Here is a 13,111-nt window from a genome sequence, read left to right on the forward strand (position 1 = left end):
AATCGCTTTGACTTGCCGCCACGAAGTTAAAGGAGAGGAGCCGCGCCAGAAGAGGAAAAGCGGACCCCAACTATGTGGATAGCGATTGGTTCGCTTTCAGCTTCTCAGCCCACAATTACGAGGGCTGCTAAGTGCCGGCGTGTGATCCCAACTAAGCTCGCTGTAAATTTCCCTTCCTAATGCCGCATTTCATATGCCGTGTCGTTGACGTTCCTGATGCGACCATCTTGGTTCCGGAAATGAGGCTTGAATTTCAAGCCGGGTTGCGCGAGAAAGGGGTGTCCCTGCTAGATCGCCAGCTGGCAGCTATAGCCTGACTTCATCAAGTTGAGACCAAAAAATAAATACCGACCACTCGCCTGTTCATCAAGCTATTCTGTTCGGTAGACGAATCAACTCGAATTTCAAGCATATTTACGCTCTTGCACTATCCGAGACAGCAGAATAGTGACCTCGCCTGCCCCGGAATATACCCAGCCGACGCGTTCTACATAATTAATTAGGTGCTTCACCGATTTCAGCAACATGGGTGCTGCAAGAAGCAGAAGCCGAAACGCGCCGATAGAAAAGTCGAAAAATTCGGCAGTCGAGAACCAGACCTCAAAGTACACAGATGGCGAGTCCGATGAATTCGAGTTTGGAGGTTCTCTCGGCGTCACAGCGCTGATGATCAGCTTCCCTCTCGTGATGTGGTACATGTGGATTGGCGCAACTTACTACAATGGCCAACTTCCTCTGCCGGCTTCTGGTCAAACCTGGGGAGACTTTGCCCGTCATCTAGCTCAACTCGTCTATGAAGGGGCCTATCCGACGGCCAAGGCCTGGGTCGTCTTTTGGACATTCTTTCTAACAGAGGCTGTCATGTATGTCGTCATCATCCATTCTCGTATTTTCGCAATTTCTAAGCAAAAGTTGAAAGGTACTGCTACATGCCCGGAGTGATGAGCCAGGGTCGGCCACTGCGCCACGAGGGCGGCAAGAAGCTGCCGTACTATTGCTCAGCATACACCAGTTGGTATGCGACCCTCGCTATCGCCGCGGGCCTGCACCTGACCGGCATCTTTCCCCTGTACACACTGATCGATGAGTTCGGCTCTATCATGACGGTGGCTATCATTTCCGGCTTCTTGAATTCTTTCATCGTCTATGTCCAAGCTATTGTAAGGGGACGAACCCACCGTCCCACCGGCTATCCTATTTACGACTTCTTCATGGGTATCGAGCTAAACCCACGGATTGGAATTCTTGACTTCAAGATGTTCTATGAAGTCCGAATCCCGTGGTTCATCCTGTTCTTGATCACCGCATCTGTGGCTACTCGCCAGTATGAGGATTATGGCTATGTCTCGGGCGAGGTGCTGTTCCTTCTTATGGCGCATTTCCTCTACACCAATGCTTGCGCAAAGGGAGAGCAGTTGATCATCACATCTTGGTAAGTGTAGAGCAAGCTCTGCCTCTCCACCCTTCTGGTGTGGCGCCATGTTCTAGCTGGTCTCTAACTCCACCTTGCAGGGACATGTACTGGGAGAAGCTTGGCTTCATGCTCACCTTCTGGAACATGGCCGGTGTGCCCTTTACGTACTGTCACTGTGCTCTCTACCTCGCAAACAACGACCCGTCCGAGTACCGCTGGAATCGCTATGCCTTGTCTGCGCTAGTCGTCGTTTATCTCTTCATGTACTGGATGTGGGATTCGTCCAACGGGCAAAAGAACTCGTTCCGCCAGCAGGAGAGAGGTCAGCTTATCAAGCGAAACACATTCCCGCAAGTACCTTGGGTCGTTATTGAGAACCCCAAGACTATCGAGACGGATGCTGGAGACCGTATCCTCGTGGATGGCTGGTTCGGCATTGTGCGGAAGCCGAACTATGTGCCAGATATGTTCTTCTCAATGTCCTGGGGCCTTATCACTGGGTTCAAGTGAGTCAATCTGATAGCTCTTGGATTTCCAAATTTCGACGAAGAACTAGCTACTGACACTCAGATTTCAGGAGCCCCTTTCCCTGGTTTTACTTCGTCTTCTTCATGATCATGATCGTTCATCGTGCTACCAGGGACATTCAGCGGTGCCGCAGAAAGTATGGAGCAGCTTGGACGCAGTACGAAAAGGAGGTGCCGTATCTTTTCTTCCCAGTAAGTACAACTTGATATAACGAGTGTCATTATTACGCCAGAGCAGCTGACAGTCATGAAGTATATCTTCTGACACAAGGCTTTTGGTGATTGTTTCCAACAGTCTCTACTCAATAATTCTGGTAGAGCGCCATTCAATCTGTGATATCAAGGTCACTTGGGCAGGTACATGGCGGATGAGATGATAGCTGATCATCTTGCCGCTTCAGGGCCAAGAAAAGTGATTTGAGGGTTGACATCTATCTATCTTCACATGGTCTGTGCTACTCTAGCAAGAATACGTGGTACATCTCTTCAGCATGTCATGGCGTTGTGCCTCTAGTCAAAAGGCAAAGAACATGTGTAGCTTGAGTTCGAAAACTCTACCTGTAAAATTATGACCTATGCGAATCTCGAAATTCATTGTTTCACAACTCATGTGGTGTACGTAACGGTCTGCCCAGCATTTCATACACATAGTGACTCCGTTGACGCAATACTCACATCCTCCGCCGCTACCCCGTTTCTACCAAACCCTCTAACCTCATCACTCCCCAGAGTCGTGTACTGCTTCCATCCTTGCCCAGCTAGGCCGTTCTCAGGGTCACTAGCGAAAGCCACGTATGCATCCTGGAACGCATGACTTGTTGCATACTCCTCAGGAGTGCTATTTCCACGGAAATTCGGATGTGTGCCCATAAGTATGGGCGATTCCGAGCCGTGGTATGCCCCCATCCACGGCAGCGGGGACACATTACTGAAGTTGCCATAGTACACGGAGCGGAAGGTCACAAGCCCCGTCTGCTGTCGAAGACGGATTGTGTTGGTTGCCGGGCAGGAGAAGAGGAGAAGATCCCACTCTAGGCCTACGGTTGTGTTTGGGCCATTTATTGGGTCGTAGTCGGCGTACAAGATACCATCTTGGGCGTTTGTACCAACGATTGCGGGCTTCCAGCAGTCAGATTTTGAAGGAGACAAGCATGTTAGAGAGGTGTGAATAGGAATCAAAAATCTTACTATGTTAGCTTGCAATCCATCCATGGCTCGCTTTGTGTAGTTTGAAAAGACTAAGACATTGTCCTCAACGGGAACAAAAGCAAGCCCAGTCAATCCTCCACTTCCAATGCTTGTCGAATAGTTCGCAACAAAATCGATGATAACACTGCCGTTGACATCGCGCATGCATGAAAGTTGTTTGTCAGGTTCGTCTGCAAGACCAGCACAGCCTACGTGGTCGGCGACAAATGTAAAGTTAGACCTTGACGTGTCGTTAACTGTGTAGTATGGGAGTAACGCCGTCCCGGAGTTCATGATCAGACCCGTGACGATGGGGTCGTCACGGTATGCAAAGCCGTAGTGATTGGCCATTAAAGATCCTGCCGACTGACCCCACAAGACAATCCGCTTTGGATCACCTCCAAACGCGGCGATGTTCTTCCGACACCACTCCACTAATGCGCGTGTGTCGAGTAGAGCGAGATTCTGGTCTGTGAGACCGCCGGCGTTGGGAAATCCAAAGATGCCCAGACGATAGTTGAATGAGACCACAATGTGGTCCGGGGTCCTGTCTACCCACTGAGCGGGTATCTGGTAAGGCACATCCTGGCCGGAGCCGACACCGTAGCCGCCGCCATAGACCCAGATGAGGACCGGTACGCCCTCAGATGATGCTGTCGTGTTGGCAGGGGTCCATACGCTGAGTGTTAAACAGTCTTCGCTGATTGCGCCAGTCCCATTAAGGCCCTGGAGGTTGAACTCGGGCACGACTTCCGTATTAATAGGTGAATGGTTGAAGTACTGCAGACAGCTTGGCGGCAGATTCGTAGCCTGAACGTCCGAGTCGGGCAAGTCGAGAGGTTTTGGTGCTGCCCAACGCTTTGCATCTATAGGCGGCAGGGCGTAAGGAATACCGAGATATTGATGGACATTGGGCAGGCTTGGATCGACTTTCCCATGTATTCTCCCAGAGGTAGTGGATACTATTGGAGGCGTCTTGGTGGAATCATTGGCACTGAATTCATTTGACGACGCTGCAGGAGCGGCCAGCAAGGGCCAGAAGGAAATAGGTTTCATTGTGACTTAAATTCCTTCTTCATGGATGGTTAGGCCGAAGACAATCCAAGAACTGAAGCGCGGGTAAGTGAGTATCTAAATATATGTTGCCTGCGTCACCGAATTATTACAAGCGGGTGAAATCATGCTTTCTACTTCACCGGTCCGGAACCCCCGTATGCGAGGAGTCCGTGAGGCAAGGCTTGTCGATATGAATCGTCCACTTGCATTGTAGCCATAAAGACTAGCTCAGATATTGTGCAGCTTATATGCGGCGTCTTCACAAACACGAGGGAGTTTCGAAGGCTCCACTCACACTAATTTCCGTGCTGTTCACTCACACGCAGGCTTAATTGGGCGAGAAGGTAATCTAGGCAGGAAGGATGACTCCACCAGGTCTGCATCCTCTCGGGTGAGCTGTCAATACCTGCCCATTTCGAGCAAAATTACTGATCCTTCCAATAATGTTTCTTGGCATGTTTCATGAATACCATATATTCTGGCAACGAGAATCAGTAGCTTGAGGGCTTATACAATGTGATGATAGAGCAGCTACACAGACCTGAATAATGATATATCTCTTGAGGACGAGGCTACCACATCGTGTTGGCAAACAGCAGCAAAATGAATACACAGTCAATGCTAATCTAGGAATTCTGTACGTTAAGTGATGTATTTATGCATTCCCAATTGCATTGGCCGTAAGTGCATATATGTAATTAGCTGCGAATCCGTAGAGTCTTCCCTACAGGGCCTGTCAGGCGAACTGCGTGAGTGTAATCAGCTCCAGCTATTGTGTGCAGAAACATGGCACGCTGTGGTATGTCGTTGTTATTGCGGGTCCTGTAGATACCCTTCTTCACATACACTACTAGAACAACACTGCCACACTCTCAAGATCCGCAAACACGCCATTGCGGACCCCTTTGTGGCTCACTCGCTTGCCCGCAGGAAGCTATCCCACAAGGGTTCATCCCACACGGGGTTTCCCCATGGTCGATTATCTTGTAGCCTCCCCCCTTTTTTTACTTCTTCATCTCAGAGACACTGTGGCTGCGAAGCGGATACCCGAGCCTAAGCTCGTTCCACTAATCATCAGGCATGCACGCCCGTAGATATCGTAATATGCAAAAAGGTGCAGTTGCCGGATTATCACATAGGACTGAACATCATTTACTGTTTTAGAATCTGTTATTGACTGTGTCGCTATGTTCCAAATCAGAAGTCCTCGGGCTGTTTGTCCAGTAACATGCAATATGCTCCAAATCCCCACTCCAGCACCCTCGACATAGAGGCCGTGGCCTCAGCTGGTCCGGTAAATTGCGCTGTTTTGGAGTTGTACTCTTTCTCAGACAGGAAGCAAAGCCATTGACACGGGGTATTTGTGGATTACAAATGTTGTCTGCCTATGCCTGGGTGCTGGGTGAAGACAGTTTGGCTTGCTTTGCTTAGCTTTTCTCTTGGACAATGGCATAGTAGCGCTCTTCGAGTTCCGACGCAGTAGTATTAGTGCAGAACTCGTTCCGGAAGTCCCTCTCGAGATCTTCCCATGAATACCTCTTATCCCTGTTCCGTACCATATCTCCTCTTCCAAGAACGAAATTATTCTTTCCCCTGGTCCACATGATATCTTTTCTTCTGGACCTTTCCTGCTCTTCATAGGACTGAGAAGTATGAGAAACTTCAATACTCGGCTGATCTGTTTCATAATCGGAATCGTGGCCTTCTTCTTGTGTAATGGAACGGGGTCTGCCTTTTGAAATTGTTTGAGTCTGAACCTGTTGAGACTGCTGCTGCGCTCGCTGCGTATCCTGATGTGGGTCAAGTTCGATATTCATGCCGGCAGGTAAAGATGACCCATCGGTTACGCTGCCACGCTCTCCCTGGTCCTTATTTGGCAAAGGTTCTGAACCCTGAGTGGGATTCGAAAATATCTCGGGATCTTCTGCCTTAAATTGTACGCGTCTGGGCTGGCTAGTATCATATGGTGTGAAACGGTGGTTCGCTCCGGGACGTTGATTGCGCTTCTGGGCCTCGTCGTAGATTATGGCTTGTGCAATGTACTGTTGCGTATCCACTTGCTCGTGTTGAGATGTAGAACTTCCATTATCAGGGTTGAGCAGGCTTGACAAGTCCATTTTGACTGAGTTGAGAAATTATTGAGCGCGGTGAATGTGTTCAGTTGGGCTCTCTGAGAACGTATCCAGGGTATTTGTGCGGTATTCTGGCCGACATTGGCGCAAGAAGATTCTGGGCTTCCGAAGGTGAAGTATTTATAGCTAGGAGATACAGTGTGACTACCACATAAGAACTCATCATGGGGCTGATGGCAATTGAAACGGCGGTCGGAATGTCACCGTTGCAAGCTTCTCAGAAGCGTTGGAAATGATCGGTCATCCTGCCCACCCTATCTAGTCATCGTTGACGAGTACTGGAAACCATACTGCATTGGCTATTCTTTTTTTTATTTAGCAATGCTGATGTCTGATGCGTAATTTCGTCGTTTATTTCAAAGGCTTTTCGCAACCATGTCTAACCGTTGGAATTAAACACCGTGTGGACAACGACTAACATCTGCTGCTCGGGGCCAGTCGTGCGGCGTGAGGCATCATCGAGCCACAGCATCTCAACTATCCCTACTGAGCCCTTGTCAGTCGTTTCAATCTTCTATATGTACTCCGATTTCAAAATTCATGTGTTACGGTCTGCCGTAAGGCCGCGAGTGCCTACCGACGTGATAATAAAACGTACCTGGAAACTTGTTGAGGAATGACAGGCGAAGATGGCTGTCCCTGGTTCTGTGAGACTTGCTCGTTTTGCGAGAGACGGTTCGCAGTCTGTATCTGCCTGCCGCAGTCCAACACGTTTCCATCTGTGAATGTCGAGCTGGAAAAGAGTGCTGAAAGACCGGTATATGCTGATGAATCTCCTCGGGCGTGAGTAGTGGCATCTGTTCTCTGCGCAGCAGCAGGCCCGAAGTTCCTATTGTCGGAGAGAAAGTTCTTGCAGGCAGAGGACGAGAAAAACGTCTCCGTAGGAGCTCGGCTTAGATCATAGTGGCCAGGCAGAGCATATGCCGCGGCGATCTCCTTGCATTCATATTGTGTCGGCTGCGACCCTCGAGAGAGCGTCTTGTGCGAGTGTGACGTTTGTTCAAACGATTTTTCGTTTTCTGCCTGATTGGAATCAGGTTTCTTGGGCTTGATGCCCTGTTTGATCTTCTTCTTAGCTGTCTGTCTGACGTTTAGCTGCATGCCACATTCGTAGCAGAGGATGTCTTCGAGTGGCCAGTTGAGCAGGCCACATTTCTGGCACACCATCCTGATCTCGTGGTAAACTCGGTGCTTGGGTGATTTTTTCTGGTGAGTCCGTATGCTTTTTCGTATGGAAAAGACAACCAAAAACCAGTTCGTGTCCGTGTTCTTGATTAAAGCTCAAATGCCCACTGTTTGTGAACTCAAAGCTCAATGGAGACGATATCGCACTGAGCCGCTAGGGGCAATTTGGGCAATCTTGTACTGCACTTTTATATCTAATGATGCTCCATTCCGCCAGCCTTGGTCCTCGGTATTGTACTACAGCCACCAAATTCACAGAGTCGAGACATCGGCCCAAGTGAAGTTGAGCTTGACAATATTGTCCCCTCTGGTACAATGAGAAACATGTTAATCGTCCCAAACAAAGCTCTTCCAGCTATTGCAGTCTCTTTTTGTGACCAGTGGCGGCACAAAGGCGAGCAAAGCGAGCAAATAATCACCAAAGCCCCCAGAGCCACTGAGCTATATCGATTCCACCGTGGCACTGTACTTTAATATCGAGTCATCTCAGGCTTAGTATACCATCGTTAGGCACCAACGTATTAAATCCAGTGACTTTGAACCTTGCAGCATTGTTTACAGTGGCATGGGAGAAGACAATACGTGTGATAGGGCCTAATTAGAGGCTACTTGACAGCATCTTGAGTCAGCAATTAGATGAATAAGAGGAAAGGAACCTGAAAAGAACCAACAAAGCACCTCAGCCTCCAACTAGCACAGTTATGGCACAGCTAATGATGGACAGGGCTCCTTGTAGATGCTGTTTACAAATCTAAAGGTGTCTTACAACGATATCTTCAAGTGGTATGCCATCTATATCGGGAACTGCGTTCCAGACGATGAGAATGGAGTGGCTGTCAAAAACACTAGTATTCTGCAAAAAGTGCTTCTATTCTAGGTCTTTTATCAACTTTTTCATGCTCTGACAGTGAAGTGGAGGTCATTGGAAGCTGCAAATCGGTGGGCTCAAGGGACCACAGAAGTCACAACCGACTACACCCAATACAAGATATGTGGCTCAGGTGCATTGTCAACTTTTAACCATTAACTTAGGCTCCGACGAGCAGCTTTTTCATCTGAAACTCCATCCGAGGCCCCAAAACTCGCTCGTTGTTTGCCTAGCACAAATAGCACAACATGCATATCGCCAGCGTCACCCCCTGACAGGTAACCCAAACCTTTCACAAACCAGATCCAGTTGGGCCACACAAAAGAGCTGCGGCCAGTCTCAGGCAAAGGTGAAGCTTCACAGACCCGTTGGAAAAAAACAGAATAACGGGACGCCTCTCCACTGACAAACACAACTTGCCGTCACACAGTCTTTGCTGTCCCACGGCAACACTCGTTTCGGATCTGCCACACTCCAGCACGACAGTCACTACTGCTGTCCCAGTTTGCAAATTACCTCACCTGACATCAATCACACATCTTCAGATACCTTTCATTCCTTTGCCCACTTGCAACCATCAACAATAACCACCACAATGGCCAGCCAAGGCAATCCCGGCGAGATCGCCAACGGCCATACCAACGGCCACGCCAATGGCCACGCCAATGGCACCGCCAACGGCACCGCCCACGGATCCCAGCAGCAGGGCTCCGACGACGCTGAAGGCGGTGGCAGCTCCTCGGCCAGCCGCTACAGCCAGTCGCAGTACGCCGAGGCGATAGCGAACCCTCTGCCCGAGCTCGCGGTCGTGTCGGTGCCGGAGCCCGTCTCGAACCTCGCCCAGATGGACTGCGACGATGCGGCGTCCACGCGCCCTGTCGTGCAACCTGACGACATTGGCGACCGCCGCGGCTCGGCCGTCGTGTACGCCGGCGAGAAGCCCTCCTGTTGGCGCAAGTACCGGACCCCCGTCATCATCGCTCTGGTTGTTGCTGTGCTCGTCCTGATTGCCACTGTCGTCGGCGTGGTGGTTAGCAACAACAACAAGGACCGTTCGGTTGGTGCTGGAAGCGGTTCCAGGTAAGCATTTATCGCAGTACAGACAAAACGAGGAATCCATCCCAGTGGCACATCAGCTTCGTCGCCCAACAATCCATATCTTCCCCCTGGCTGACTATTATACTGCGCAGTTCTTCGACTACAGCCACCTCGGCTACAGCTACCTCGATGACTGGCAGCTCGTCAATCTCTACAAGCTCTTCGGCCACTGCAACTCACTCTTCAGTGCGTTCTATGGTTACCATATCCGTTTCCGTATTTCCGTCTTCATCAACGTCGCCGTCTTCGACGGGGACCGTCTCTGTATTCCCTACCCCTGCGACATCATCCCCTTCTATCAGGGCGCCATCAAGGCCATCCAGCCAGGTGACGCCCCTGTATTCACAGAAACATTGTTTACTTGCCATCTTATGTGTTAGAAAGCTGACCATATAACCATAACAGTCCCCAGTCCCCAGCGAGTGCGCTGACTCGTCCGATTTCCTCACCTCTGTGTCGTTCATGGGAGTCAAGGGTGCGCCAGGCAACGGCGGCTGGACGACCAGCTACTACGGCGCGAGCGACTCCAAGGATTGCTGCGCCCATTGCTTCAAGAGTGTTTCTGCCGGCTGCAACTCGTGGGCCTACATGCCGAGTGGTGGCTTCGTTGGCACGTCGTGTGCCATGATCACGGGCTGGGATACCGGCGACGACAAAGACTCGACCTGTCCGTCGGGGCACGGCGCGACTGTCTACTTTACTCGAGACTCAGACAATTCTAGTGATGTTGGTGCTGCTGGCCCCTGTGGGGTCATCGCCGACTAGTCAGGGAGGGAACGAAGGGAGGCGTTCTGAACACAGCCTGGCTGATGAGGAAAAAGCCATTTCGGGAACGAGGTTCATGAATTTTTTTTTGCTTGGTCACAATTGTTGAAACGATACCCATTCTCTTGGAGAGCGATAATGCATGTGAAGGAAATGGGCGTTTTGTTTATGTAAGAAACAGCGGAAGCGGGAGGAGATAAATGGGCCTCATAATGGGTTTCCGTCTGTGGGAAGATATCACCACATTGGTGGTCTCTCAATTTGAGAGTATTGGCATCGGCCAGGCACAATTGCACAATCACAGCTGGAACATGAGAGAGACGGCAGCAGGGCTGCGGGATGATGAAGAGGACAGCCACAGATAAATGAAGTAAATGAAGCTTCGCGGTCGGATCGGCTAGCCTGTTTCTGTCTGTGCCATTCCGAGGTAGCAATTCGGGTTCCCTCCCCTGGCCTCATCCAATCTCTCCCTCACTTCCTTGTTTTCCACATCAGCTGGTCGCGTCTACCTGCCGGAGGATCGGTAGGTCGGGAACGGGGGGTACAAGCAGCGCCAACCAGGATGCTGTGGGATCGCGTGTATACGGTACATGAGCTCCAACATGAGCTCCACAGAACCTTGCTCGACCTGCATTAGGGGCTTTTCGTTGGTGGTGCCGACTGCCTCAAATGGCAACTTAGAACCGGAAGTTAGCAGCCAGCCGCCCCCGCAACTGCCCACGCTTTCCCTCCTGCTGTTCCCGAGCAGGCCTGGCAGTAGCAGGATGCAGATTGCTCGCTAGACTAATAATACCTGACCTGGGCATTACTCGACTGGGGTTTACTGACCTGATGCTGACTGAGTGAGGCTCATCTTCATTCGATCTCGAACCCAGACCCAGCCATCCATCGTCATCACCCTCCAGGACACCACATCGGTCAATCCATCACTCAGTCACTCAAGTCAATCGACTGGCTACAATTCCACGCTCGAGCCGCTTGGGGAGACTCTGATCTCATCAATCACATCGTATCCAGAAGCTTATCCCGCGCCCCACCGTTGCAATTGCGACTTCCCTCCCCACCGGCAATGAGTCCATTCTTCAGAGGCGGAGTCCGCCCTCTGCGTCGGCATCCACGGCCGTGGTCTATGAACCCACGGTTGAACCCGGATATCGCCAAGGACGACGCACATATTGATGAGAAGGGCGTCCTGGAGACCACCGAGATCAAGCTCCCCGTCACAAACAGCCTCTACGGCCGGCCCTCGGAGTTCGTGCCCGTGCCCGATTCGCCCACTTCCACAGGCCGCCCCATCGCGGAGGAGAGTGAGACCCGAGCACCCGTCGCCGAGACAGACGGGCCGCTCGCGGCACCTGAGCCGACAGCTGCACAGACGCCAGCTCATGTCTCAGACGGCACGGACGCCGCCGCGGATGACGCCGACGATGAGCTACGCCGCAGCTCCGTTCTGTCGGAACAGTTCCCCATCCAGCGCCACGAGGATGAGGAGTCGCCGGAGGACAGCACGCCAATCGAGCAATTCCCCTCCCACAGCAACGTCCGCGACTCGGGGGCTGTCATCCTGGAGTCACCCATCATCAACCAATTCGTGGAGAAGCCCGGCCCCGGTTGGGGAACACTCAATGCAAGCACGACGGAACCATCCAACTCCCATGAGGCCGAGCCGCCGAGCGCTGCTCAGGCTGAGCCAGTTGAGAGCCATGAATCGAGTGCCGACTCGGGTCCTGCAGAGCCGGTGAACGATGCCGACGCCGAGGACGAGGACGCCACGCCCGTCCAGGAGGTTCCAACGGCCTTTGAGACGCCTTTCGAGACGCCCTTTGAGACACCTTTCGAGGCGCCGCTGAACAGGGAGCTCGGCGCCGCCGAGACACCGCACGCCAGCGGTGCTGCAGTGACCGGCGAGGACAATGGGCGAGATGACCAGACCATCTCCAGCAAGGCCCCCACCGTCAGTGACGCGTCAGCTGCCGCTGGAGAGCCCCTGATGGATGATTCGCAGCTCGAGGTCAGCTCTGAGTTCAAGCCCGAGCCTGCTGTTTACGACGGACCGGATGAGCCCTTGATTTCTGATGAGCAGCTCGACGTTGATGATGATTTCAAACCTCGAACCGCCGTATAAACGCTGTGTCTCCAATTGCTGCTGCCAAGACAGGCTCAGTTATTGAGGGACCTATATGGTCTGACGCACGTGAGAGTACGGTTCACTTGCGTTGCACACGACTGCGTGGGGGACCTGGCAATCTGTGTTCCGACTGGACAGCTGCCGTAAGCGAAGTTTGAAAGCTCTTGAAACACGAGCGATAATCGAAGAGGTGCGAGGGGGCGTTTTCAAAGCAAATCCCCCGGTGCGAGCTAATTGTCCAAAACTTGTAAAAGCTGGAATGTATCTACGAGGTGTACTTTTCTTTTGAGGCCGTGGAGGGGGGAAGGTGGCACTGGCCACAGTAACATGATATCAACAATACCCGAGCGATCTATTTTCTTAACGACATTACGAATTCATATCATCTGACGGCAGCAGTGTTAGCCGTTTGTGACGCTTTATTGATGGAAATGGCCGCAGGGACGCGGGCGCTCGGCTGTGCTTGGTGGTATTTAAACGGAGATGGGGCATGCTGTGCATGTTCTTTGAAAATGAAAGCAATATGCATATTCTCGTACCTGTGTTCTGTCTTGGTGACCGTCTGTACTACGCAGCTCTGCCTGTCTCTCAGCCCGTGATGTCCAGGTACCTCGAATGCAACATTCCGAGGGGTTGCACCTGGCTGCCTTCCTCATAGACCAACACCAAGGGTATAGGCAGGTTGTCAGCTTCATGCTACTTTGATACAACCAGAGTCATCAGCGGGCGTCTGGGAAATGGTCTGCTAGC

At 51.6% G+C, this 13,111-nt stretch overlaps 6 protein-coding genes across 6 annotated transcripts; 3 read left to right on the top strand and 3 right to left on the bottom strand.

Annotated features, from left to right (window-relative positions):
* Positions 1 to 525: 525 nt before the first annotated feature.
* Positions 526 to 2,357, top strand: J7T55_012220 (sterol reductase; the record flags this gene model as incomplete). The annotated part of the gene is made up of 5 exons (XM_053137084.1): positions 526 to 863; positions 920 to 1,432; positions 1,513 to 1,920; positions 1,992 to 2,133; positions 2,343 to 2,357. The coding sequence occupies 5 exons, from the start codon at positions 526 to 528 to the stop codon at positions 2,355 to 2,357; spliced, it is 1,416 nt and encodes a 471-aa protein (XP_053000021.1).
* Positions 2,358 to 2,580: 223 nt separating this feature from the next.
* J7T55_012221 (uncharacterized protein) lies at positions 2,581 to 4,185 on the bottom strand (the record flags this gene model as incomplete). Its single annotated transcript, XM_053137085.1, has 1 exon — positions 2,581 to 4,185. One exon carries the CDS (start codon positions 4,183 to 4,185, stop codon positions 2,581 to 2,583), a length of 1,605 nt encoding a protein of 534 aa, XP_053000022.1.
* Positions 4,186 to 5,612: 1,427 nt separating this feature from the next.
* On the bottom strand, positions 5,613 to 6,302 carry J7T55_012222 (uncharacterized protein; the record flags this gene model as incomplete). Its single annotated transcript, XM_053137086.1, has 1 exon — positions 5,613 to 6,302. One exon carries the CDS (start codon positions 6,300 to 6,302, stop codon positions 5,613 to 5,615), a length of 690 nt encoding a protein of 229 aa, XP_053000023.1.
* A 488-nt stretch (positions 6,303 to 6,790) lies between these two features.
* On the bottom strand, positions 6,791 to 7,484 carry J7T55_012223 (uncharacterized protein; the record flags this gene model as incomplete). Its single annotated transcript, XM_053137087.1, has 2 exons — positions 6,791 to 6,800; positions 6,916 to 7,484. 2 exons carry the CDS (start codon positions 7,482 to 7,484, stop codon positions 6,791 to 6,793), a joined length of 579 nt encoding a protein of 192 aa, XP_053000024.1.
* A 1,481-nt stretch (positions 7,485 to 8,965) lies between these two features.
* On the top strand, positions 8,966 to 10,233 carry J7T55_012224 (uncharacterized protein; the record flags this gene model as incomplete). The annotated part of the gene is made up of 3 exons (XM_053137089.1): positions 8,966 to 9,450; positions 9,575 to 9,806; positions 9,874 to 10,233. 3 exons carry the CDS (start codon positions 8,966 to 8,968, stop codon positions 10,231 to 10,233), a joined length of 1,077 nt encoding a protein of 358 aa, XP_053000025.1.
* Positions 10,234 to 11,302: 1,069 nt separating this feature from the next.
* Positions 11,303 to 12,358, top strand: J7T55_012225 (uncharacterized protein; the record flags this gene model as incomplete). The annotated part of the gene is made up of 1 exon (XM_053137090.1): positions 11,303 to 12,358. The coding sequence occupies one exon, from the start codon at positions 11,303 to 11,305 to the stop codon at positions 12,356 to 12,358; it is 1,056 nt and encodes a 351-aa protein (XP_053000026.1).
* Between the last annotated feature and the right edge of the window lie 753 nt (positions 12,359 to 13,111).

This window comes from Diaporthe amygdali (assembly GCF_026229845.1).
Source record: "Diaporthe amygdali strain CAA958 chromosome Unknown NODE_2_length_3802984_cov_64_841326, whole genome shotgun sequence".
Taxonomy (NCBI): Eukaryota; Fungi; Ascomycota; class Sordariomycetes; order Diaporthales; family Diaporthaceae; genus Diaporthe; species Diaporthe amygdali.